The 25,219-nt window shown below is 53.5% G+C and overlaps 2 protein-coding genes across 6 annotated transcripts; both read right to left on the reverse strand.

Moving 5' to 3' along the window:
• Window positions 1–1,245: 1,245 nt before the first annotated feature.
• DYRK1B (dual specificity tyrosine phosphorylation regulated kinase 1B) lies at window positions 1,246–9,730 on the reverse strand. 5 transcript variants are annotated; one of them, XM_032842219.1, is made up of 12 exons: window positions 8,795–9,013; window positions 7,423–7,586; window positions 6,296–6,415; window positions 5,996–6,184; window positions 5,710–5,857; window positions 4,364–4,650; window positions 3,417–3,563; window positions 3,189–3,329; window positions 2,855–2,890; window positions 2,575–2,770; window positions 2,080–2,186; window positions 1,246–1,981 (listed from the first exon to the last, which is right to left on the reverse strand). In XM_032842219.1, exons 1-12 carry the CDS (start codon window positions 8,871–8,873, stop codon window positions 1,610–1,612), a joined length of 1,986 nt encoding a protein of 661 aa, XP_032698110.1. In that variant the 5' UTR covers window positions 8,874–9,013; the 3' UTR covers window positions 1,246–1,609. The 5 variants fall into 5 exon arrangements, with proteins under 5 accessions (XP_032698110.1, XP_032698113.1, XP_032698108.1 ...); XM_032842222.1 differs by lacking the exon at window positions 8,795–9,013 and adding an exon at window positions 9,577–9,730 and having other exon boundaries at window positions 2,575–2,890; XM_032842217.1 differs by having other exon boundaries at window positions 2,575–2,890; window positions 8,795–9,014.
• A 354-nt stretch (window positions 9,731–10,084) lies between these two features.
• Window positions 10,085–21,310, reverse strand: FBL (fibrillarin). The gene is made up of 9 exons (XM_032842223.1): window positions 21,190–21,310; window positions 15,260–15,415; window positions 15,060–15,161; window positions 14,877–14,971; window positions 13,753–13,923; window positions 12,563–12,695; window positions 11,456–11,568; window positions 10,323–10,468; window positions 10,085–10,214 (listed from the first exon to the last, which is right to left on the reverse strand). Exons 1-9 carry the CDS (start codon window positions 21,197–21,199, stop codon window positions 10,190–10,192), a joined length of 951 nt encoding a protein of 316 aa, XP_032698114.1. The 5' UTR covers window positions 21,200–21,310; the 3' UTR covers window positions 10,085–10,189.
• Window positions 21,311–25,219: the final 3,909 nt, after the last annotated feature.

Below are 25,219 nucleotides of genomic sequence, written 5' to 3' on the forward strand. Positions count from 1 at the left end.
TCACACAACAGGCTGCTTCTCATTGCTGCCTGTGCGCAAACCACCGCACCACGGCCACCGCAAACATCCTGTCTCCAGGTCTCCTGGAGACCTGTCCTGCCGACAGCTCCTGCTCCTCCCAGAATGCTTCCCCAGCCGTGCCTCGCCTGGGTTCCCTCCACGTCCCACTCTGCCCCCTTTCCCGAACATCCGCTCTCCTCGCGTCTCCGCCTGGCTTTCCTACCGACCGGGGCTTCCTGCGAGCTGAGCCGGACACCGCGGCTAGCGATGCTCCGCGCGCTGGGGCCGCTTTGGGCCTCAGCGCCTACCTCTTGCTCTGTGACCACAGACGCCTAACCTGCACGGTCTCGCAGAGCAGCACCTTCGCCCACCTGCCGCACGCCTGAGAGAACTCAACACTCGCGCACAGCCTTGCCGACGCTACCCAATCACGGCCTTCTTCTCCCCCATAGCCCGCCTCAAAGCATCCGGGCACCCCCCTCCGTCTCTGAATGCCTATTGGCACCTCGGGAGGCCGTCCCTAACTCGTGAGCGAAAAGAATCCTGGTCTTTGTAGTCCTCTGACGAAAAAGGAGAAAGGGACTGCTACGTAGAACTCCATTTCCCAGGAAGCATCGCGCCCCAGTGGCGGGAGATGGTAGGTACCTCCGAATCAGGAGGCTCTGGTTTGGCCAGTTGGGAGACAAAAGTTTCCAGATTGCTATGGAAAGAGACCCACTTACCTGGAACCCCGGGAATATCTTTCTGCCCGAGAATCTCAAAATGCTCTTCTCCGTCATGGCTCCACAGGGTGAGACCAGACGGCGGGGGTAAATTCTGTACCCACTGCCTGCCTGCCATCCCCCAGATGGCACCAATAAGGCCTGCTACATGCATTCAGCACCTGCTAGATGCCTGCCTGGCATAAAGAACCACGCCCCTGCAGACTCTGTGGAAGCCCTGGCTTATTAGGGCAGATCCTGATGTTTTCCAGAGAGAGGCCAGAACTGGGCTTTACTCTTTCAGGGTCTCTGTTTACCAAGGAAAAGACAAACGTGGGCTAGGATCCTATCCAGGATCTCTGTCTAGGATTCCGTAGCTCAGGACCTCCTGCAGCCCCATGTCTGCACCAACAGCCATAACTTCCCCAGGGACGCATCCCACATGACAAAGCTCTTCTGGTACCCCCTCCCCAAACACCATTCCCCACCATGCCTCTGAGGGCCAGGTGAGGGAGCCGAGGCCCTGCAAACGCTCAGGCAGGCATGTGAGAAAGCTCTTTACTGGGGGGTACAGCAAGGAGGAGCAAGGCCATCTCCCCCTACCTGCCCCCACCCCCTCCTAGGGCCCGAGGGTGAAGGGGGTCTCCCCCGACACCGGACCACCACTGTCTTTGGTACAATAAATAGAAAACAAGGGGGGGGAGAGGGGGCTAAGGGTCCAGTCCTTATGGGGAGGGTGCGCCTAGACCCCTCTCCTTGACCCCCTGCCCCAGGCCCCAATCAGTGCAGGCCTCACCCACCCCAGCTGGGTAGCAGCAATTCCAGTCAAGGGGAGAGATGAGGATGGGAGCCCAGGGCCCCCAGATGGGGGGTATGGCTTCAGGAGGGGCCCCAGGGAGGGGGCTGGGTCATGAGCTGGCTGCCGTGCTCTGGGGTACACCACGGAGGCCCAAGCGAGGCCCCAGAGTGGCAGGGTTATCAGGGGGTGGGAGGGGTGGACGACCTCCTGTCATCCGAGTCCGGAGGGCTGAGGCAGCCGGGTGCTGGGGGGCAGGCGCTGGGTGAGGTGGGGAGCAGTCTGGAGGGCCGCCCACCAGGCTCACATCCATCAGCTCCGGGGGTGGTGGTGAGGTTGGTGATGGGGGACGGCCAAGGCATCGGGGTTGTGGGGATAACTGGGCCCCGGCCCCTGGCAGTGACGAGGCGGAGGCAGGGGCCTGATGCCCCTTGTGGGGCACATCACCCCCTGCCCAGGGGCGCAGCGGCTGGGAGGGTGGGACCTAAAGGAGCAAAGAAACAGTGGGTGATGGAGACCCAGGTCTTAAAGTCCCAGATACCCCACTACCAACTTCCAAGTCCCCAAGGCACCCAGTAGTACCTGGGGGCTGTTCATCTCACAGTCAGTGATGGGGGGCCCAGGGCCCCCACAATATCGGTTGCTGTATCGGTAGGTCCGGTTGTCACTGGAGGAGCCACTGGAGCCTCCTGGAAGTGCCAGGGGAGAAAATGAGGAGAAACCTTAAGTGAGGAGAGGTGGTGGTAGGGTCTTTTGGTGGCTGAGTCTGGTTCATGACCCAGGCCCAAGCCTTGGGACCAGAGCCTATTTGGAGGATGGGGCCCAATTTTCAGATTACAGTCAGCGCTCACTTCTGGGTATCAGAGTCAGAAGCAGTTTTAGAGGTGTGAGCTCAAGCTCAATTTCAGAGACCAGGTCAGAGCCCTCTTTGCCCCACCCATTCTCAAATTCAGGGTGGCGCAGCTTCACAGCTCTAGGTGAAGGCCCAGGGGGGCAAGGTCCCCCAGGTCAGGCCAAACCAGAGCTGCCCACCCTCCCTCCCTTCCCTGTTCGGCCCCACTGGCACCGGGCACCCACCAGAGCTGGAGATGGAGCTGGCGGTGCTGGAGGAGGGACAGGTGTCAAGGGGTGCGGGCGAGGTGGAGGCACTGCTGCCTGCCGGGCCCGTGTTGGTGGCCTCATCAGCCGTGCGGCGGAAGAAGCCGTGCTGCAGAGCCCCCAGTGGGCTGATGCGGGCGGCGGGCTCATACTCCAGCATGCGCAGCACCAGGTCCTGGAAGCGGAGGTAGTCGGCGGGGCTGTGGCCCGGCTCCCCCGCCCGCCGGCCCCCGGGCCCGCCCGTCTGCACGCCCAGCACCTCCTGCAGCCGCCGTGTCCCGGGGCCCTGGTAATCCTGGCAGGGAGGGGGTGGGAGGGGGGGCAAGAGAGTGGCCGTCAGTGGGCAGGAGGGGCAGGGAGACACACACGGGGAAACAGAGGCACAAGAGAGAAAGTGGAAGGAAAGAAGCTAAGAAGAGCTGTGGGGTGGGTAGGAGAGATGGATTGGGCTGGGACGAAGGAAAGGACAGACAAGGGGGAGAGGAAGGAAGGGAAAGACACAAGGGAGAGGAAGCAGGGAGAAAGGAAGCCCCAAGTGTGAGAGAGTGAGGGGCCACCAGGGTGGGAGGAGCGGCACGGGGCAGGGGCCGCACCTTCCTGAGTTCCTTTGTCCTTCGTAGGGTCCAGCCACCCCCAGGCAGCCGTTCAAAGTACTTGCGAGCCTTGGGTGCCTGGTCCAGCATGGGGGCTGGTGGGATGCCCAGCACCTCCACTATCCGGTTCATCTGGTCCACCTGTGAGCAGGTGGGCAGTCAGGGTTAGCAGGCCAGCCCAGCCGGGCCTCTGCCCGCTCCAGCACACCCCCCTCCCCGGGAGCACACCTCATTGGAGCCACTGAAGAGGGGCTCTCCGGTGTGCATCTCCACCAGGATGCAGCCCAGGGACCACATGTCAATGGCCAGGTCATAGGGTGTACCCAGGAGCACCTCAGGCGACCGGTAGAAGCGGCTCTGGATGTACTGATAGATCTGGGGGTGAAGCAGGGAAGAGGCCCACAGTCAGAGGTCCCAGCCTCCTCGAATGGCGCTGCTGACATACCCAAGGCTAAGATAAGCTTCCTTCCATGAAAACGGAGGATAGGGGCTCCAAACCTTGAGGTTATCAGCACCCACCTTCCAGGAGCCACCACCATCATTTAATTCATCAGCCTCAGAAGTCTCTGGTGGCCTAGTCTGACCCAGATCTCCATCCCGAAGCCTGACCCTGGACCTCTCTTGGTTATCAAAGGTCAGCAGTGTGTGAGCCCAAGGCCCTTGCCACCCACCCAATCCAGACCCTTTCCAAGCCATCTCAAATGCCTGTTCACACGAAGCTGCAAAACTAAAGCACCCGCCCCACACTTCCTCCACAGCATTAAAAGCACAGGGTCAGCAAACTTATCCAAGTGCCACTCCTGGCTTACCAAACCGACTCCACCCTGCCCCTTCCGACGGCCCAAAGCTGGCCCTGTCTCCTCGGGCTTCTTTCTTTCCTAGTGGGTACTATACCCTGCTGGCCGTCTCCTCGGGCTTCTTTCTTTCCTAGTGGGTACTATACCCTGCGGCCCTCTCCTTTACCTCTCCCATTCACTGGCCTTAACGACTCTGTGCCGCCAACACCCCGTCCCAATACTATCCTTCAAGCACCCGCCACGTCGGGCAGCACCATGCAACCCCCGCCCCGCCCCTCGGACGCCAGTCACCAGCTGGCCCCGCCCCCGCCCGGACCACACCCACACCCATACCAGGATCCCCGCCCCCATGCCGTCCCGCACCGCCCCGTGCCGCACCCGCTGGCCAAGCTGGCAGGAGCTGCCAAAGTCCACGATCTTGATGGCGCTGCGCTTGGGGTTGCAGAGCAGGATGTTCTCTGGCTTGAGGTCGCAGTGAATGATGCTGAGCTCGGGCGTGGCCAGGAAGAGCAGCGCTGTGCAGAGCTGCTGCGCCAGCTTCCGCGTCAGGTTCAGCGAGACGCCGCGGAAGTGCGTGTTGCGCAGGAGGTCGTACAGGTTGTAGGAAAGCAGCTCGAACACCAGGCACAGGTGGTTCCGGAACATGAAGTGCCGCTTCAGGTGCACTGCGGGCAAGGGGGTGGAGAGGGGCCGACGGAGGAGCTGAGGCTCAGAGAGGGCCAGAGGCGGCCTGGGGCACACAGTAATGAGAGGCCGGAAGCTGATCGGGGATTCTGCTTCTGCAGCTCTGGCCAAACTGTGGGGTGCCCACGGGAAGCGGCGGCTAGTCAGATCGTTTTTATATGGTCTAGAACTTGAGTCACATCAAGAGAATGACTTCCGTGATAAAGACAAGTTCATTCTCTTCAAGTCTCTTGTCAAACTTTTTTTTTTTTAAAGATTTTATTTGACACAGAGAGTGATCACAAGTAGGCAGAGAGGCAAGAGAGAAGGGGAAGCAGGCTCCCTGCCGAGCAGAGAGCCCGATGTGGGCCTCGATCCCAGGACCCTGAGATCATGACCTGAGCTGAAGGCAGAGGCTTAACCCACTGAGCCACCCGGGCGCCCCATCTTGTCAAACTTTCTGATAAACCAAAGAGAACGTTTCCTTTTGGTGCCGATGGGTCTTTAATGCCCTTCTACATTTCCTCACTTAATTTTCTAACATTGTTTTAGTCTCAGTTCTGTTTATTTTTGTGCAGCGGACACTGGCTTTCCATTTAGGGTAAGGATGTGTATTTAAGGAAACACACTCTTTCAATGTACTTGCTTTTTCTAAGAGCAATCAATGAGTATGGGAAAGAGGAAAAAGACTGACATAGATGTTAAGAGGACAGGTGCTGGAGCCCACTGCCTGGTGAGATTACAGCCCCGGAGTGCAAACGTCGTGACCTTATCCAAGTGATAGCATCTACATGCCTGTCCTCTTCTCCAAGCTGCGGGCCAAGATGCCCCTTCCCCCCAGGGCCGTGGTCAGACTGAAACCAGTTAATTCATCTAAAGTGCTTGCAATAGGCTTGCAGCGGCAAGCACCCAATAAACTTCGACTGGCACCATCATGGGCATAGGGCAAAAGTCATGAAGGCGGCAGGAGAATCACTGCTATCAGGGAATTACAGACCAGCCCTTGCCCTAAAGACACCAGCCCCATTCCGTACTGGGAGTACCACTGCCCCAGGCCTCACCTATATAGTACTTCATCTCTGTGTCGTGCTGGTTCATCAGCTCCAGCAGCCGAAGCTCAATCTGGGCCTGGTTCAGGAAGGCCTTTTTGTTCTTGATGATCTTGATGGCCACCAGCTCCTGGGTCTGATGATCATAGGCTTTCACCACCTGCCGGGGCGGGGCATGTCATAAAGTGAGGAAATGGGGGGAAGGGGATGTGGGACAGAGCAGGGCACCACTCTTTTGTGGGTCAACATCAGTGGATGCCCCGATCCCAGGGCCAGGGTAGAGGGGGGCCTCCCACACCTGGCCAAAGGAGCCTTTGCCGATGAGTGAGTCAATCTCATAGCGCTCCAGCCAGCGCTCGCCGCTGCGCACAATGTAGTCGTGGTTGTCGTCATCATAACCATGATTCAGGACCTTCTTCTCCTTCTTGGTGCTCGAGTCCTGAGGTGGTGCCTGCTGGGCCCGCCGCTTCTTCTTCGCATAGTATACCTGCCCAGCCAGCCAGCCAGCCAGAAGATAAAGACAGCTGAGTGACCTGTGCTGGCAGCCAGGACCCTTCAGCCCCCACCCTCAGCCCCTGCTCCCTAGCCCCCCACCCACCTCATTGATGTGCTTGTAGGTCTTGATGAGGTCCACGGAGAGTTTGCGCAGCGGGGCTGAGGTCGCGTCCCGGAAGGCCAGGGGCAGCCTCCGTGGCAACAGCCGCACATCAGGCAATACCTGTGGGTCAGGTTGGGGGGTGGGCACTGAGGATAGGCCTTCACCTCAGACCATGGGAGAACCCTCTGGGTGGCTGGGTTATCGTTACCACACACGGATTTACTTGGTTCCTGTGTGACAACCACCAAGATAGAAATTCCCCAAGGGCAGAGACTGTCTTGTTCTTGCTGTATCTGCAGTGCCTGGAGCAGGGCCTGGCACATAGTGGGTGGTCATCAGAGATTTGCTGAGTGAATGAATGATCAACTATTTACCCTTGACCTTTCATCCCACACCTTTACTCCTTTCTGAACCTCTGTGGGAGAGATTAGATAGAAAATGTGGGCTGTCCTTTCCAGTCCTTCACCTGAGACCATCCATTCTGGGTGTCCCATCTTGAGGGCTGCCATGAGGCTTTACCCTCATCCCGTGGGGATGCCCCATCCCTCACCCCCAACTCTGCATGTTTCTGCCCAGTGTTTTGGGATCCAGCAGCCTGGACCTCCCATTCCATCGAGCTTCAAGCCCTACAGAGCCTTGATAGTGTCCACCCCGGAATATTGACTCTGTACCCTTAGATGCTGCTGGCTCCAAGATCCTTTTGGCTCAAACTTCACTGCCTTTCGCCCCGCCAGCCTGTCTTTTACTCTGGACCTTTTTTTCCTTTGTCAACATTCATTGAGTGTTTTCTAGGTGCCAAGCACTGTTCTCTGCATTTTACATGCATTTCGTTAACTTGTTTAACCTCGCAGCACCCCTGTGAGGTAGGTATCATTCTTGGTTCTGCTTTACAGAACAGAAAACTAAAGCAGGGAGAACCCGAGACATTTAACCACCATGTCAGGATTTGAACCCTGGCTCTCCAAACAGATTCGGCCAGCAACTCCTCTATTCTCTTCCACTCCAGATGGGCCCTTCCTGCCCCCGGGAAGCTGATCTGGGTAACCAAAATATCTTTCACCCCCAAGACCCTTCTATCCCCAGCCTCCCCCTACCCCAGGCAGGTGAGAAGCCAGCTGAACGCATACCTGCGTGTGTTCCTGGGGCCCCGGGAAGCCAGAGAAGGGACCATGGCCTGGTGGAACGGCCATGGTGGGCTCAGAGGGCCGCAGGGGAGCGAGGCCTGGAGCGGGAGCCCGGCCGGGGGGCGCCTTCTCGCATCCTGCACCTCGGCTGCCACCGCCGCTGAGACCTGAGAGTAGGCGGGAGGCAGGGGAACAACATGGAACAAGCGGATGTGTGGGAAAGGGCCAGGCGGGAAAGAGGTGGACATCAGAAAGAAGGCAACACACAGGGAGAGGAGAAAAAGGACAACAGGTGGCAATGTAGAAAGGGGAAAGAGAGGGTGGGGCGGCGGGGGGTGGGCACAGCAGAGTCCCTCAACAAATGATTACCAAATAAATGAAATAGGTGGCGCAAAGAGGGGACCATATGAACGGGGATGATTGAAAGCCAGGCAGGGATATAGGGCATGAAAGGAAAGGACAGAAAGACACCAATAATCGGGGGGAGGAAGAGAAGAAAAAGAAACCACAGACAGTACAGGGGGTAGGGTTCACTCTTGGTTCCCATTTTTGCTTGTGGTCCTCCCCAGCGCCCCCTCACACAAGATCCCTGCACTTCAAGATCTACCCTTCCCAGTAGATCCCTAAATCCAGAGAACTCTAGGATCCCCCAAACCACATGAGAGAACTCTGGGTCCCCTCCAAACCCATAGCAGAGTCCTCTGCAGGCCCCTAAAACCACATCAGGGTCCTGGGGACCACACCAAGGTTATCCTGTTACATAGGATTGTCTCTATATAAAAGAATCCTACCTCTATGACATTCTCATGCATCAGGGCACCCCCTTCCCAGGGGACCCTCCCCATACCATGCCAAGACCTCATCCCTATACCATTTTCTCCCACATCAGCCCCCCCCCACCAAGGTACTTTCTCTGTGCCACATCAGGGATCTTCCCCATATTAATCCATGTTTCCCCCTCCCAATCAAGGCTCACTTCTCCTGATGGGAGCAAGGAGGAGGCGTCTCTTCACTCGCCCTTCTCTCCCCTACACTGGATCTTCCCCTCCTCCCCCATCCAATATTCCTACCAGGGCCCTTTCTCCAGTTACTCTTCTCTACATCAAAGTCAATCCACAACTGTGCCCATTCCTAGAAGGCCCCCAGAACCAAATTCCCCAAATATCACATAGAGTTCTCCCCTCCCAGAGTACCTGCCACACCAAAATCCTCTCCCCACAGGCCTTCTCCCATGTCAATCCCTTTCTCCTATGCCAAGCCTTGCCACTCCAGGATCCCTCCTCTCTCTTGGCGCTCCCCCGCCCCTCACCCGAAACCACCTCTTCCCTGGGGCCCTCCCACAGCAGGACCGTCTCTCCCAGCACCCACCCCCTACCCGGGTCAGGGCTGGCGCGCGGCCCACGGGGGGCTGGGGCGCGGTGGGGCCCCCAGTGGGGTGGGCGAGCGGCCAGCATGGCGGCGGTGGCGGCAGAGAGGAGACGGCCGCCTGTCCCGGCCCGGCCGGCCCGGCAAGCCCCGCGGCGGGGAGGGCAAGCGGGACAGGCGGCCCGGTGGGTGACAACAGCAGCCGCCGCCGCCGGGGGCGGGGAGGAGAGGGAACGAGGGTCAGCCCGGGGCACGCGGGGGAAGGGGGAAAGCAGGTGGACGGGGGAGGGGCGGGTTAACTCTCGCCCCGCCGGCCCCGCCCCGCACAGCCACCCTCCCCTGGGGACCCAGGCGTCCCGCCCCCCACCCTGGAGGCCCGCCCCGGTCGGCGGAGCCCCGGCGGGCGGGGCCGGACTGAGCTTGGCAGTCCGCACCTGCCATGGCAACAACCGTGCCATTGGTTGCTGCTGCCAAGAGCTCAACCAATCGCAGCTCAGAACGGCTGTTGCTAGGCGACGACGATGCGGCCAGAGGAGCCGAGCCCAAACAAAGGGCGGGAGCGGGGCCCCGCTACCCCCTCCCAGTCGCCCTCCCAAAACTGCTCCCTCGGGCTCGGCCCCTTCCAAGAATCCGACTATGAATAGTCAGGGACGGCCTGCACTGCACCTGCCCGCCGCCCCCTGCTCTCCTCCCTCGGCCTCGTGCTAAGTCTGGCGGCGACGCGGGCAGGGCGGGTTTGTACTGCCCCCTTCCCGCGAGCTCGTGCCGCCCCACCTGTAGCCGCGTTGTTACCTGAGGGCGCGGGCAAGGGGACTCAAGCTGCTCGGGAAGCCCGAGCTCAGACCTGCCCACTGGCTGAAGGTATCCGGCGGACGCAGCGAGCTAGGGCCCCGATTACCCAGTAATGCAACCAGCAAAATGGCGACCACAACAAACCGGCCCCCCCACCCCGGGCTCCGCCCCCCACTCCGCTTTCCCCACGTGACCAAGGATAACACTCCGCGCCTGCGCGCAGCGAGGCTCACCGGCCTACAAGCACAGTATGCTATCAACCCCGCCCAGGCGTCAGAATCCGGGTTACGACTGCGCAAAAGGCAGCTAAGAAAGGAGCATGCGCACGAGCGACCGGATGAAGTTGCCCACCCCCACTCCCGCGCCAGTTGGCGAACGGCGCACGCGCCCTGTGGAATGGCGGTCGCTGCTCAGCCCACAGCGGTGACGGTTGAATTTTTTAAAGAAGGCTGCGCTTGAACTCACGACCGCGGTATCAAGACCTGCGCTGAGATCAAGAGGTCCACGCTTAAGCGACTGAGCCACCCAGGTGCGCCTGGATGAGTCTTTTAATAGAAAAACACACGTGAAACAGTAGCAACATAATCTCTTGGCAATCCAGATGGCCGGGGGTTCAGTTCTTCACCTTGGGAGGTGGCCTGTGAGAGGAAGGAGAGAGGCGATTCAGAGCTTGTCACCATCTGGGGCACTCCCACCAACGCTGACCTGCAGGGCTCCGTCTGCGCGGGCTGCCTGCCCCTGCTCACCTGTACACACCCACCACCACGGCGTGGTCTCTCTCATATGGCTCTAAGGTCAGCTGCTCCTGGGGCTTCATGTTCTCCTGCTGCATCTTCTTCACTTCAGAGGCAAACACAGCCTCAGCAGAGGCCGTGGAGTCAATGCAGTTGGCCTACAGAAGACAGAATTTAAGTTCGCAGCAAGTTTGGGCTCTTGTCCCTATTTTTGTGCTCTTTAAACCAGCAGTATTTGTTTTCATTGGAAATTTTGTGAAACTCAGGTTTTGGAAATGTAGGGAAAGACTTCGTTAGAGAAGTTTTCCAATTTGGTTTGGACTTCACACAGAGACCTATTTATCTTAAAGCCAGTGTTTTAATTTTATACCCAGGTTTTTTTTTTTTCTTTTTTCCCCTCTTACTTCCTCTTCTTTAACAATAATAATAATGCTGAGAATACTAAAATAAATGTAACAAAAGGCTAATGAATGGTGAATCTGGCTGAAAATCCCTATTTCAAAATAAAACATTTTCAAAAACATTTGCATCTAGCATTCATCTAAAGTTTATTTTAGGGGCGCCTAGGTGGCTCAGTTGGTTAAGTGTCTGCCTTCAGCTCAGGCCATGATTACAGGGTCTTGGGATAGAGCCTGGCATCAGGCTCCCTGCTCAGCAAGGGAGCCTGCTTCTCCCTCTCCCGCTTGTGCTCTCTGCCTCAAATAAATAAATCTTAAAAATAAATACATAAATAAAATTTTATACCAGGCTCTATTCTAAACACTACATATATGTTGATAAATTTAATCCTTATATCAACACTAAAAGAGATATGACTAATCCCTCTACTTGACACATAAAGAAACAGGCAGGCACATAGGTTAGGTAACTTGCTCAGAATCAGTGCAAGCTGGAATTCAAACTCAGATGGTCAACTCCACGATCATGCACTTGACCATTCTTTGCCTATTTAAACTGAAAGCCTTTTAGTTTTGCAGACATTTTCCATCATGTGCTATTTGACTAGGGGCTGGGGGGGCAGGGATAGAGTCTGGGAATAGACTGTCTGGATTAGGAGGATGGAGGGCCCCTTGTTTTTGAGCAGCTGCTTGGCAGTTACAAAGAAGGTACTACCACCCCGTCTTAAACTCCTCCAAGCCCCACACCTTAATAGAAATCACAAAGTGTCCTCCGTTTCGAAGGAAAGTGTGGGCATTCAGGGCTACGATCCGGGTCTGGTCTGGCTGGGCCACGTCGGCAAAGATCACATCCACCATCGCTAGGGAGAAAGAAGTGACAGTTACAAGCTGGATCCACCCCACCTTCCCAGCTCCTCCCATGAGGCCCCATCACCAGCAGATTCCTGCCAGAGTCTTCCTGCTTCCAGTTTCTCTTCACACCACCGATCCCCCTTCCTCCATTGTGCTCCCAGGATGGGTCCAAAACCCAATCACACTATCAACTCATTCCTCTTGTGAATCACGATTGCCACCTACTCTGTGGCCAGCCCTAGGCCAGGTGTGGGGGACACAGAGACAAGTCAAACCTGGACCCTGCCCTTGAGACGCTCCCAGGTTTGGGGTGGGGAGGGGAGGGGAGGGGAGAGAGACACGTCATCAAAAAGGCAAGTAAAGGTGAGCACTTACAGGCAAAAGTGTCTGCGGGACTGTCAAAAGTGACATATGTTGCAGGACAAAGGGTATGGTATGAATGCATGGGGGGAAAAAAAAACTCAAAACCAGAGGAATGCAAAGTATTATTTTTAAGCCAATGTGACTGAATAAAACAACCAAAAACATGATATAATGAAAACCGATTTTTTTAAACTGGGGAAAGCGGACAAAAAATTGCTTGTATTGGTTACCTCTGAGGGTGGTTTACAAGGAATTCCAGTTTTACGTTATGCTTCCAATTTTTTTTTAAACACAGTAATAGTCACAATGGGTCCCTCTGGGCCAGACCACACTCAAGTTTATCCTTTCTGGGTTATGATCGCCCCAGGTGATGAGGAGGACCTCTGAAGGGGGCTGTTATACGTAAGCCAGGCACAGCATACCAAGTACCATATTTTAGAGGGAGGCGGGACGTATGAGGTTGCCCGACACCCAAGCTCCACAACCCCACAGAGCTCCCCTCACCCTCTTCATTCCAACAGACTCAGAAGGCCTGCTCATCCACTCTGATTCCATTCCAATAGGGGCTCTGGCCACCTCTTCCAGGAACCCTGGCGTGGCCTGGCCTCCACAAGCTGAGCCAACCCCCAGAGCCCTCACCGATGAGCATGCGGTACTTGTGCGGGTGCCGAGCATCCTCGATAACAGGAATAATGTTGGTCCTCTTCTTGGCCAAGTTAATGAGGTCACGGCCAGAGCGGTGGGAGAACTCGACTGCATAGACTAGACCGTCCTAAAATAAATCAAATAATAAAAACACTGGTCCCAGGGGCATCTGGGTGGCTCAGTTGTTAAGCGTCTGCCTTCAGCTCAGGTCATGATCCCAGGGTCCTGGGATAGAGCCCCGCCATCAGGCTCCCTGCTCAGTGGGAAGCCTGCTTCTCCCTCTCCCACTCCCCCTGCCTGTGTTCCCGCTCTTGCTGTCTCCCTCTGTGTCAAATAAATAAATAAAATCTTTAAAATCAAACAAACAAAACAAAACAAAACAACACTGATCCCAGTTCTTAGATGGGACACCTACTTTTGGGCATGAACACTGCATGTAGCGTCCCTTCAAATCCCTGAATCAAAATCCTGCCATTTGACAACTGTTGTTGCCAACAGTTACTCGGTCCCTCTTGACTTGATCTGAGAGCCCAGTCCCCCAATACAGGCCTCAAACGAGGAAGCCAGGGCACAGCAATGAACTCCTAACAGCTTACAATGGGCCAGGGACTGCTCTAAGTACTTTATAGGAATTCACTCCTTTAGCTTCAAGGCAACCTGATATTCCAGAGGGTAAACTGAGGCTCAGAGGGTTTCCGTAACTTGCCGAAGGCCACCTCACTGTTAAATGCCCACATCCGAGCCTGGGGTTTTTAACCACTAAATGACACAGCCTACAGTCATGCGGAGGAGCAGGGGGGTCCTGAAGTGAGCTGCGCTGGGGTCCTCTAACCAGGGAGCCTGCACAGCGACACAGAAATGCAGGCCCAGAAACTGACATCTGTTCTTTTAAGAGAAACCAGAAGACCAGACTTGGGGACAAACGTTTTGAAAGAGGGCAAACAATTCCAACCGTCTCCACCCTGGGCCCCTCTAACTGCACTTACTCCACACCCATGTCCCTTCCCTCCAGACCAGGAACTCAGGAGTGAGACTAAATAAGGCTTTGGAGACCGGATGCTTGGAGCTGCTCTTTCTCCCACAGGTGCTCTCCAGGAAGGGCCTAGCCCCAAGCCACACCTCTCCCTCCCTTCCACCTCACCATTTGCCCTTACTCACCCCTCCTTCTCCCCCCATTCACTCACCGGGCCTACAATGTCAGAGACGTGGGAGACAGTGGTGCCTGATGCAGCCCCAAGGTAGAGCACCTTGGCCCCTGGCTTGATATGGATCTGGTCCACGCCGCCCAGGATTGCTGCTGCCAGCTTGGAGCGGAAGGGGTTCCAGGCACGGTACTCGATTTTGTCATCTCCCTCCTAGGCCGGGAGAGGTGGGGGAAGTCAGTGCCAGGCTTTTCTGCTAGACCCCACTGCCCTTCGCCCCAGGGCTCTGAGCGCTTGTTCATTGTTCAAGAGATAAACACAGGTACACATTAGTGACCGTGACAGCTGCAGCGCCTGCCCTCTCATGAAGGTTATCGACTCAGGTAGGAGGAGGCAGGGACAGACCATAAACAGAGAGACAAGAGATCACATCCGTTAACAGCAAGACCTGTGCATTCATTCACCAAACATTCGCTGTGCCAGCACAGACTGTGGGCCAGACCCTGTGCCAGGCACTAGGGAGGCACACTGAATGAGACCAAGACCCCTGTCCTCAAGGAGTAAGTATACACTGAACTAACTAACACATATGGTACAGTAGCCAGGGACAGCTGCTAGGGCAAAGATCAAGTCAGGAAAGAGGAAATGAAGTAGGGGGAATGGGTTGAGGAACAGCGGAAGATGAGACAGGGTGGCCAGCCAAGAGCCCCAAAGGAGGCATTTGCAGTAGACCTGAAGGAGCTGCGGGCCAAGCAAGTTATCTGGGAAAGCGCATTCGAGGCAGCAGGAAAGGCAGCAGAAGGCCCTGAGTAAGAGTGTGCCTGGCCATAAAGAAAATGACACGAGATAACAGGGCGGACGGAGGGTGGGCAGTGAGGGCTGCTTTTGACAGACCGGGTGGTGTAAGGTGGCCTTGTGAGAAAGGCCTTGTGAGAACCAGCCACACGCGCACAGCTGGGAGAGCCGTATTCCAGGCAGAGGGAGGAGAGAGGAGGTCCGTATGGTCAGAGGGGAGAGAGGGGGATGTGCAGGGGCTTCTGGGCCACACTGAGGACCCAGGACCCACGGAAGTGGGGATCTGACTTCTGGATTACGATGACCCCCTGGCTGGCACGCGTAAGACGTGGTGGGGGCAGGGAGAAGAGACCGCTGCCCACTGCTCTCACCGCAATAGAGACTCTCTTCTCTCCATATACTGATTCTCCAGGAACCAGGTTCTTGGTGACAAGGGCATCTTCCTTTCCTCGACAAATGAAGACACCTAAGCGAGGAAAACAGCACAAGGTGAAGACCCTGGGCCGCTCCCCACCACACCCCACCTTCGGCAGCTCCCGGCCCGCCTCACTCACCTTCATGCCGATGAGGCTCCACCATCACATTCTTCCCCGACTGGTTTCCTCTTTTTCCTCCCCGACCGCGGCCCCGGTTGCCACCAGACTGGAAACCTCCACCTGCAAGGCAGGGAGGCCGTGAGAGAGGGAGATCCCATGATCTCTTCCCTCCCTGCACCCCAAGCCCAGGCAAAGCCTCCTGATTGTGTGTCACTTACCACCTCGTCCTCCTCCTCCTCCTCCTCCTCGGCCTCGGCCCCTAAAGCCGCCACCCCGACCTCTGCCCCCGCCAAAGCCTCCTCGGCCTCCACCACGACCACCACGGTCACCAAAACCCCCTCGGCCACCGAAGCCACCCCCACGGGGGCTGAAACCTGTAATGGCAACAGAAAGAGGAATCAGAGTGCGATGAGGCTGGAGAAGTTACATCTCACGATTCCACCAGGAAGGGTCCCTGATACCCCCAACAGCAGAAAAATCAGGGGCTAACCCAGAGGTTCCAACAGCAGATAAAACTGGGGAATATTCACCGTCAACAATCACAAGGATCTACAGTTACACGCAACAGGTAAATAAATCTTAAAGAGTCATAAGTTAAGTGAAAAAGCAAGTTGAAGAAAACCACATCCAACATAGTATCTCTTATAAAGTTCAGCAACAACTAAAATGAAATAACGTCAGGCTGTAACCCACAAGCCACGCCCCCCACTCCCCACCCCGCCATCCCCAGGCAAGAGGATGATAATGTAAAACTCAAAATAGTGGGGATTCGGGTAGGGGTGGAACACCTAGGTACATGGAGATTACTGTCAAAGTTCTGCTTTTGTGGGTCAGATAGCAAAACTGCAGAATCCACTCTATTTTCAGTGTTAGCGTGAAGCAGCTCATTGTGGCAGCAGGGGCCCCCAGACCCTGGCAACATTTCCATGCCCTCCCACCCTCTGAAGTTGGGTCTGGAGGGGAGGTGGGCATGATGTCTTTCCTGCTACCCGATCTCCCTGCTTACAAACCTGCAGAAGTCTCTCCCACCTCAGGGAGGAAAAAACGAGAAAAAAAAATTGAATTGTCCTTTATGGGTGAGTGACAATGTATAAACAATTTAGGGCTTGTCAACAGGACTGAAAATTGAAGGAAAAGATTCAGGGAGACTTGATTTTCATCACTTCAGGTCAGAGCAAACCCGTCCACTTCACCGAGCCTGTAACCATGGCGGAAGCAGATGGAATTCTGGTGCTAACAGATTCAACAGCTGACTTTTCTGTGCCGGGGTCCCAAGCTCCGCCGGACGTTCGGCAAATCCCGAGTTATAAGATAATAGTGTGAACATTGGTGATGCTTTAAAGTGATCTCACTTGATGTCAACTATTCAATAGTAAACTTGCCAGAGTTTTTGTAAAGATGCATTACTATGTTCACATGCTAGGAAAGCTTCATGTATCATAACGCCGTTAAAAATGAAAACATAGGAATGCCAGGGTGGCTCAGTGGGTTAGGTTAAGTGGCTGTCTTCAGCTCAGGTCATGATCTCAGGGTCCTGGGATCCTGAGAGCCCTGCATCAGGCTCCTTCCTTGCTTTGAAGGCTAGGAAGGGGAGTCTGCTTCTCCCTCTACTCTCAGTACCCCACCCCCCACTCCTGTGCACTCTCTCTCAAATAAATAAAATCTTCAAGAAAACCTTTTTTTAAAGATGAAAATGAAAAACTTTTTATCGTTATTACTAATTTAAGTGTTAAGTCTGGGTACTCCTCAAGAGTTGGCCTACCTTTACTCCCTACCGCCCTCTAGAGTCTCCTGTCCACACAGCAGCTAGGGATTGACCTTTCCCAAACCACGAAATCAGATCTCTTCATCCTTCTGCCTAAATCCCTTCAGTGGTTTTCTGTCACATTGAAAATGCATCCAAAATTCCTTTCTCTGGCTTCCAAAGACCGAAATCAGTGACTCTCACCTTTGGCTAATCTCTGGAATGGACAGATCCTGTTTAGGTGTCTGGTGTAGGAGCCTGAGCACAGGGCTTTTTAAAGTTCCCCAGGTGATTTTATTTTTTATTTTATTTATTTATTTATTTGACGGACATCACAAGTAGGCAGAGAGGCAGGCAGAGGGAGAGAGGGGGAAGCAGGCTCCCCACTGAGCAGAGAGCCCGATGGAGGGCTCGATCCCCAGACCCTGGGACCATGACCTGAGCCAAAGGCAGAGGTTTAACCCACTGAGCCACCCAGGCGCCCCTCCCCAGGTGATTTTAAATGTGTAGGCCAAAGAAAAACCACCACCCCCCAACTCTGGCTCCCACTGACTTTTGTGACCTCTCTCTTTCTATGCCAGGCTCTTTGTGCTCTTCCTCCTCAAACTCCCTCTCCAGCTTCTAAACTTTTATTTTTATTTACTTATTTATTTAATTTTAATTAATTATTATTTTTAAAAGATTTTATTTATTTGTCAGAGAGAGAGAGAGAGGGAGGGAGAGCACGAGCAGGCAGAGTGGCAGGCAGAGGCAGAGAGAGAAGCAGGCTCCCTGCTGAGGAAGGAGCCCTATGTGGGACTCAATCCCAGGATCCTGGGATCATGACCTGAGCCGAAGGCAGTGGCTTACCCAATTGAGCCACCCAGGCATCCCAAAACCTTTTTTTTTTTTTAAAGATTTTATTTATTTATTTGACAGAGAGAGAGATCACAAGCAGGCAGAGAGGCAGGCAGAGAGAGAGGGGGAAGCAGGCTCCCTGCTGAGCAGAGAGCCCAATGTGGGCCTCGATCCCAGGACCCTGAGATCATGACCTGAGCTGAAGGCAGAGGCTTTAACCCACTGAGCCACCCAGGCGTCCTCCCAAAACCTTTTTATACCTGCTGTTCCCACTGCCTGGGTCCTGGAGACATTTGCTAGGCTCACCCACTTGTTCACTGCGCTCAGATCTCCAATGAAACGTTCCTTCCAGAAGGGCCTTTGGGCTGCCTACCTTTACCCAGCTTTCTTGTTTTTCCTATCAGTCACCACACATGGCACTCTTTATTACTGCCTGACTCCTGCACCAGAATCAAGGCCCCAAGGGACCGGGATGTTTTAGTTGTTTTGATCATACTGCATCCCCAGAGCCATGCACGACTCTTGGCACCAAGTGGCTCAATAAACATTCAGTGAGCTGTGTGCCGATGACTCCTATACCCCTGCGTTCTGCCTCAGGGGGAAAAAGCATCCTCTCTGTTCAGGAAGCAGGTGATGACATGGTGACCAGAACGCTGGTCCCCTCCCCTCGAGTAGTTCATTTGTCCCATACATGGCAATGGAGCAGCCACTCCTGACCCTAGAGAGTAGGGACGGTTCATGGGAATCCTGCAGAACTTCATCTGTAAGACAGAGATATGGTGATAACACAGTACCCACCACACAGAGCTGCAAAGAATAAATGACTTAATACGCACAAAGCACTTCCCTCAACACAGCGCCTGGCACACAGTTTGCATAGGAGTGTTCAAATGAAGGGAGGGAGAGTCCCCTTGCCCTCCCTCTTAGGGGAGACTCCACTGGGCCTAAGAGACTCAACCCAGGCCTGTGTAACAGAGACCCGAGAAGTGTGGCCACCACAGGGGGCATGGGGGCACGGGTGCCAACTCTCAGGCCCAGATACTCAAAACGTATCTTAATTTGTTTCAGGTCCTGGGGAGCTTACAAAAATGTACTAAAAGCACCCACTCCTCAGGGAAACTATACATTCGCACAGGCTTTTCCAGGAGTTTTAGGAGGAGGTTCCCTGGTTTAAACCCTGCTCTCCTCCCACAATCTTCCGCAGCTTAGAAAACCGACACTCCATCCTTCGGGTTACACATGCCCAAGCCCCGAGTGCTCCTTGACTCCTCTCTTATACCCACATACAAGCTGCTGGCTCTATCTTCAAAATACATTTCCAAACTGGGACAGTGTATCAGGCAGATCCACTACTACCATCCTGGTCCAAGGCTGTCACCTCCCAGATCACAGCAACAAGCTTCCCACTGATGCGCCCGCTTCCACTTCTGCTCCCCTGACATCCTTTACAAACACACAAGCCAGAAGGATCCTTCTAAATGCGTCCATCAGACTGCATCACGTCCCTGCTCAAAATCTCCCCAAGGGTTCTTCTCTCAACCAGACTCAATCCTTTGTAAAGAGCTGACTCCTTTTTTTTTTTTTTTAAGATTTTATTTATTTATTTCACAGAGATCACAAGTAGGCAGAGAGGCAGGCAGAGGTTGGTGGGGGGTGGGGGGGGAGCAGGCTCCCTGCTAAGCAGAGAGCCCGATGCGGGGCTCGATCCCAGGACCCTGAGATCATGCCCTGAGCTGAAAGGCAGAGGCTTAACCCACTGAGCCACCCAGGCGCCCTGGTGAAGAGATGACTCTTAACTTCTGCAACTTCATAGCCTAACACAATGAGGGAAGGGTTAGGAGGAAGGTGTCTCCTCCATTCCTGGGGGGAATCAGATTATAGGGTGCCTGCCTGCATGCCAGTGTCTGATGGGAGATATACAGTCCAGCACCCCACCCCCCACACCATTTTATCCGATCTCCAAATGCTGAAGAGAAAGGGAGTTTCACAGGGGATACAAGGATCCACAAACCCAGCTGCCCCCTCCACCAGATGACCCCATCTCTCCACACATGGAGGGAAAAGATTAAGGGATAACAAAGATCTGCACTAGGAAACAGACCTTCTGGGTCACAGTGGGAAGATTTCTTCAAACTCTAGTGGAGCAAGTTGCGGGGAGGGGTACAGCCTGACTTAGAAAGACCTAAGACACCAGGGAGAAAGATCCTAATTTTGCTCCTCTTAAGAAGAACGATAAAGGGACGCCTGGGTGGCTCAGCGGGTTAAAGCCCCTGCCTTTGGCTCAGGTCATGATCCCAGAGTCCTGGGATGGAGCGGGGAGCCTGCTTCCCCCTCTCCCCCGCCGCCTGCCTTTCTGTCTACTTGTGATCTCTCTCTGTCAAAATAAATAAATTAAAAATCTTAAAAAAAAAAAGAACAATAAAGCTAACAATTAGAGACAGCACTATGTGTCAAGCCTTGTGCTATTCTCTCCCCAGCTTTATTAAGACCTGACATATGGCATCGTGTAAGGGTACTGTGTACAACCCGTCGATTTGTACACTTAAATAATGCAAAAAGATTACCATGATATGCTATTTTTTCTTAACACGATCTTGCTAAATTATAACCGGAAACCATTTTACTGACAAGAAAACCGAGACTCAGAGAGGTAAAGCCACTTGCCCAAGGTCACACAGTAGCTTAAGAAACAAAGCCAGCACTGAAATTTATGAACTAAGACCTTCCTACTGTCAAAGCCTGGACTGTCATCAATCTTCCACCATGGAGGTGGGGTGGGTTCATGAGAACCTCGGGGAAAATCAAATGAATAAAATCACTCAAGTCCTCTATTTCCCCCCCACGCCCCACCCCAAGCTAAGCCTATCTTGGGCTTGTGAAGGTTCATCTCACCCGAGTTGAGAATCACGATCACTCAAACCTTAGACACCCAACTCTCGGGAGAGTAGAGAGCGGGAAAGTGGGACACAGAAGGCCACACGCTGTCAAGGCAGCACTCCTCACTCACTTGGGCCCTCTCTGAGAAGCTGGCCCGGGACCTAAGGGAATGGATGGTCGTTGCGGCGGGGTCACAGGAAGCAAACGGGAGTTCTCCCCGACCCCAAATCGAGACTCTCCACCTGTGAACCAAGACATTAACCCCAAATCCCACGGCCTGAGATCCAAGCCCCCAGATGCCTGAATCCAGACTCCGGGTCAGCACTCCCGACTGCCACCCCCAGCCCAACAACCAAGACCCCTAATGACGGCCTCAGTGAGATGAATCCTAGTTCAGGAACCCCCCCCCCCCCCATTTCAAGCCCAATATGCTCTACTCACGACTGGAACCCCCAAAGCCAGTCACACACCTCCAGACCAGGAACCCGAACCCCAAGCTCGGCGATCATCAAAGGGCGGAACCAATACCCCCTAGGCACAGGAGACCGGAACCAGGACCCCGACCCCACAAGACACCGGAGCCCTTGTCCCTAAGCCAAGGCCCCGCCCCTCCGACGCCGGTATGGCGCTTCGATTCCCGCCGGCCCCAGTCCCTGACCCCTAACGCTGGACCCCAACCCCGGCCTGCACCTGGCTTCATGGCGAGAGCTCAGCTCCCCGGCTGAGGACTCTTCTGGAGCGACCCAGACTACACGAGCCTGGAGCTTTCGCACGTGGAAAGGAGCGCACGCGCGGCGTCGTACGGCGCGTGACGCATCTTCGCAACCCCGCCCCTCGGAGCCCAGGCTGCGTCCGCGGCCCGGTGCGCGCGCTGTGGGCGGGGCTTCGTGCGCCTCGCACGGCACCGCTCCCCTCCGCCGCTTTGGCGCTGTCTTTACGCGCTGCTTGCGCTGCTTACGCTGGTTGCGCTGTGGTCGCTACGGTGATCGCGCTTCCCGCTTCCCCTTCGCGGTTGTGAGTCTCCGGGTAATCGGGGCTCATCAGCAGGCCTTCACACTCCTTGTGCCCTCTGCTCGTCTTCTCTATTTCTTTTCCTTCTTTACCTTTCTTCCTTCCTTACTTCCTTCTTTACCTTTCTTCTTTCCTTACTTCCCTCTTTCTCTCTTCCTTCCTTCCTCCCTCCTTCCCTTCCTCCCTTCTTTCATTTCTTCTTTCCTCCCTTCCTTTTTTCTTTTTCTCCCTCCCTCCCTTCCTTTCTTCTTCTTCTTCTTCTTCTTTTTTTTTTTTTTTTTTTTTTTTTTTTTTTTTTTTTTTAAGATTTTATGTATTTACTTGCAAGCAGGGGGAGCGGCACAGGAAATAGAAGAAACAAGCTCCTGGCTGAGCAGGGAGCCCGATGTGGGGCTCAGTCCCAGAACCCTGGGATTATGACCTGAGCCACCCAGGCATCTCATCTCTTCTCTATTTATAATTAACTACCTAAGGCCCCTCTATACTGGAAAACTTTCCCTGACCCATTACCCCGCTAAGAACAGGGAAGACTCTGGGCTTGATAAGCATTTATGCACCAGGTGCCCTATGCACTGAGAATACAGCAATGAACACATCCAAATCCCCACCCTTCTGGAGTTCATCTTCTAGTGGGAGAAACAGATACCAACCAAGATATTAGAAGGCAATAAAGGTGCTTTGGAGAAATAACAGCAGGGAAAGAAGAGAGGACTGTTAGAGGAGGGGTGACATTTCTTCACTGGTGGTCAAGGAATGCATCAGGTGACTTGAGCAAAGAGCTAAAAGAGGTGAAGAGTGAGGTATGGCCCTATCTGGGGGAAGAGAGTTCTAGGTAGCGAGGATTGTATGTGCAAAGGGCCTGGGGCAGGGAGGGTATGGAGGGTTGGAGAAGCAGTGAAGGGTGTGGTTGGGGCAGAGTTAGCCCGCAGAGTGGAAGCAGATGAGAGCAGGGAAAATTGTGTGGGGCCTTGTGTGCCACGGGGAGGACTTGGCTTTTGTTCTGAGTGATCTGAAGCTATGGAAGGTTCTTGAAGAGAGAAGGGGTGTGATCTGACATGGGAGCACTCTGTCTGCAGGTGGGAAACAGTGTGGGAGTTGCCTTGAAAGCAGGAAGACCAAGGGGGAGACTGCTGTGGTGGATCAGGTAGCAGACAAGGAAGGACAAGATCAGGGTACAGAGGGAGGAGTGAGTGGATTCTGCATAAGTATTGGGAATTTGTGACTTGTAATTTTATAATATTAATATTTATCCTTGTATTCATTCCACAAAGCAAAACAAGTGCTACTATGAAAAATTACTAAAAACCTCCAGGAGAATGAACTGGTCTGTTCCATTCATTGCTGTATCGCCCAGTACCTAGAACAAGGCCTCACACACACACACACTCTGGCCAAGAATTTTCAGAGATTATGATTTTATTCGTTTTAAAACTTTTTTTTTTTTAAATACGACATGCTTACAGAAACGTGAATGCAACTGTGCAGTTTTACAAGTTATCGCAAAGGGGAGAACCCATATCACTGCCACCCAAGCCCACAAAGAGGGCATTACCAGTACTCCTAAAGCCCCCTTGTGACCCTTCTCTTAGGTCTCTCTCACTATGTACCCTGTTCCCACCTTGCTTTCTTCACTTCATATCCTGGAGATCAGTACTGTACAGTGTATACAAATATACCTTATTTTACCTTCATCTGCAGAGTTGTCCATCATGTTAGATCAACCAGTCCCCTACTAATAGACATCTGGATTGTCCTTTTTGTTGTTGTTGCAGGTTTGTTGTGAAGCTCAGAAATATTATATATGAATAACCTGACATATTGAATCATTCAACATATGTACATTTCTTTTTCTGTCAATTGCCTGTGTATATCCTCATTTTTTTTTCTAATTGGACTGTTATATTTTTCTTATTGATTTGAAGGAGCACTTTTCATATTGTGGATATAATACTTTACTATGTAAAGGATTTACTATGCAATCTTTGCTCCAGGTTAATCATTGGTCATTTACTCATTCAAGTAAATATGTACTGAGCATCTACTATGTGCTCGTTTCTGGGAATAAAGTGGTGAATGTGGGGCCTTTGGGTGGCTGAGTGGGTTAAAGCCTCTGCCTTTGGCTCAGATCATGATCCCAGGGTCCTGGGATCAAGCCCCGCATCAGGCTTTCTGCTCAGTGGGGAGCCTGCTTCCTCCTCTCTCTCTCTCTGCCTGCCTCTCTCCCTTTTTGTGATCTCTGTCTGTCATATAAATAAATAAAATCTTTAAAGTGGTGAATGAGACAGATGTAGTCTCTACCTTTGAGTTACATCTAATTGGGCAGAAATTCAAATGAAAGTAATTTTGAAGTGTAGTAAATGCTAGGAAGGAAAGAGCAAGCAGGCAAGTGTCTGGGACAGAGGGTAACAGAGGGAATCCACTTTAAATGAGGTGGCTGTGGAAGGCCTCTCTAAGGTAGTAACATATAAGCTGACATTTGAGGGATAAGCAGCAGCTAGTCATGTGCCAAGTGCACAGAAGTGAAATGGGAAAATTTGGCATGTTGGGTACATTGAAAGAGCAGGTTTCCAAATCATAATTGACAAGGCGGCAACTGGAGATGAGTCAGAAGAGGTGGACAGGGGCCTTATAGGAGAAGGTGAAGAATTTGATTTTATTATAAGAGAAATTTATAGCTAATGGTCCCCCTTATATGTTAACAAGAGTCATAGAGTAGTGGTGAGAATGGATTGCAAAAGGGGAAGAGTGGATAGGAGGCTGTTGGCATTGTCAGCATGAATGAGGGTGATGGTTGCACCAGGTGGGCTTAAGAAAGTGGATATGCTTTGATACAACCCAACAGGGTATGTTGATGAACTGAGGCGGGCAGACAGGAAGGGAAGAATCAAGAATGATCCCTGTTTTCTGACTGCTACGGCTGAGTGGAGGCAGTGCTATTCACTGAGGTGGGGAAGGCCACCGTGGGAAGGGTGGGGGACTGGGTTGGAAAGGAAAAGGGATTTTAAATTTTGACTCGTGGATAGGATTGACACATTAAATCCCCACTCCAACTCTGTGAGGTGGGTACTTTCGTGAACTCTGCTTTAAATATGATGCTGTTGGGGCACCTGGGTGGCTCAGTTGGTTAAGCATCTGACCCTTGGTTTTGGCTCAGGTCTTGGTCTCAGGGTCTTGAGATGGGAGCCCTCATCATGCTCGCTGCTCAGTGGGGAGTCTGCTTGAGAGTCTCTCCCTATCCCTTTCCCTCTCTCTCTGCCCCTTCCTCTGCCCACACACTCTCTCTAAAATAGAGATGGTGTTGAGTGACTGAATCCCTTTAGAATTCTTATGTTGGAACATAATCCCCAATGTGATGGTATTTGGAGGTGAGGCCTTTGAGAGGTGATTGGGTCGTGAGGGTGGAGCCCTCATGGATGAGATTAGTGCCTTTATAAAAGAGGTCCCAAAGGGCTCCTTTGCCCCTCTGCCCTGTGAGGACACATGAGAAGAGAGCCAACTATGAACCAGGGAGAGGCCTCTCGCCAGACACTGAGTTCGCTGGTGCCTTGACCTTGGACTTCCCAGTCTTTGGAAAGGTGAGAAATAAATGTTTGCTCTTTATAAGGCATCCATTCTGTGGTATTTTGTTTTAGCAGCTGCACAGACTAAGACATACGAGGAAACTGAGTGACAGAAAAATTAACTTGTTGGACCATAAATGATAAAGCTG

The sequence above is a fragment of the Lontra canadensis genome, unplaced genomic scaffold (assembly GCF_010015895.1).
Source record: "Lontra canadensis isolate GAN:19392208 unplaced genomic scaffold, GSC_riverotter_1.0 scaffold125, whole genome shotgun sequence".
Classification (NCBI taxonomy): Eukaryota; Metazoa; Chordata; class Mammalia; order Carnivora; family Mustelidae; genus Lontra; species Lontra canadensis.

Bases quoted from the DNA above. Each gene is read 5' to 3' on its own strand.
- FBL (XM_032842223.1), bottom strand. The intron at 14,972-15,059 runs GTGAGTGAGGCG...TTCCTCGCTTAG, and splicing joins GGAGCCTCATCGGCATGAAG to GTGTCTTCATTTGTCGAGGA. The intron at 10,469-11,455 runs GTGTGGGGCTTG...TGTCTTCTGTAG, and splicing joins ACTTTGTGATTTCTATTAAG to GCCAACTGCATTGACTCCAC.
- DYRK1B (XM_032842217.1), bottom strand. From the start codon at position 8,873: ATGCTGGCCGCTCGCCCACCCCACTGGGGGCCCCACCGCGCCCCAGCC. The intron at 3,564-4,363 runs GTGCGGCACGGG...CTTCACCCCCAG, and splicing joins CCTGCCAGCTTGGCCAGCGG to ATCTATCAGTACATCCAGAG. The intron at 1,982-2,079 runs GTACTACTGGGT...TTGCTCCTTTAG, and splicing joins GTGAGATGAACAGCCCCCAG to GTCCCACCCTCCCAGCCGCT.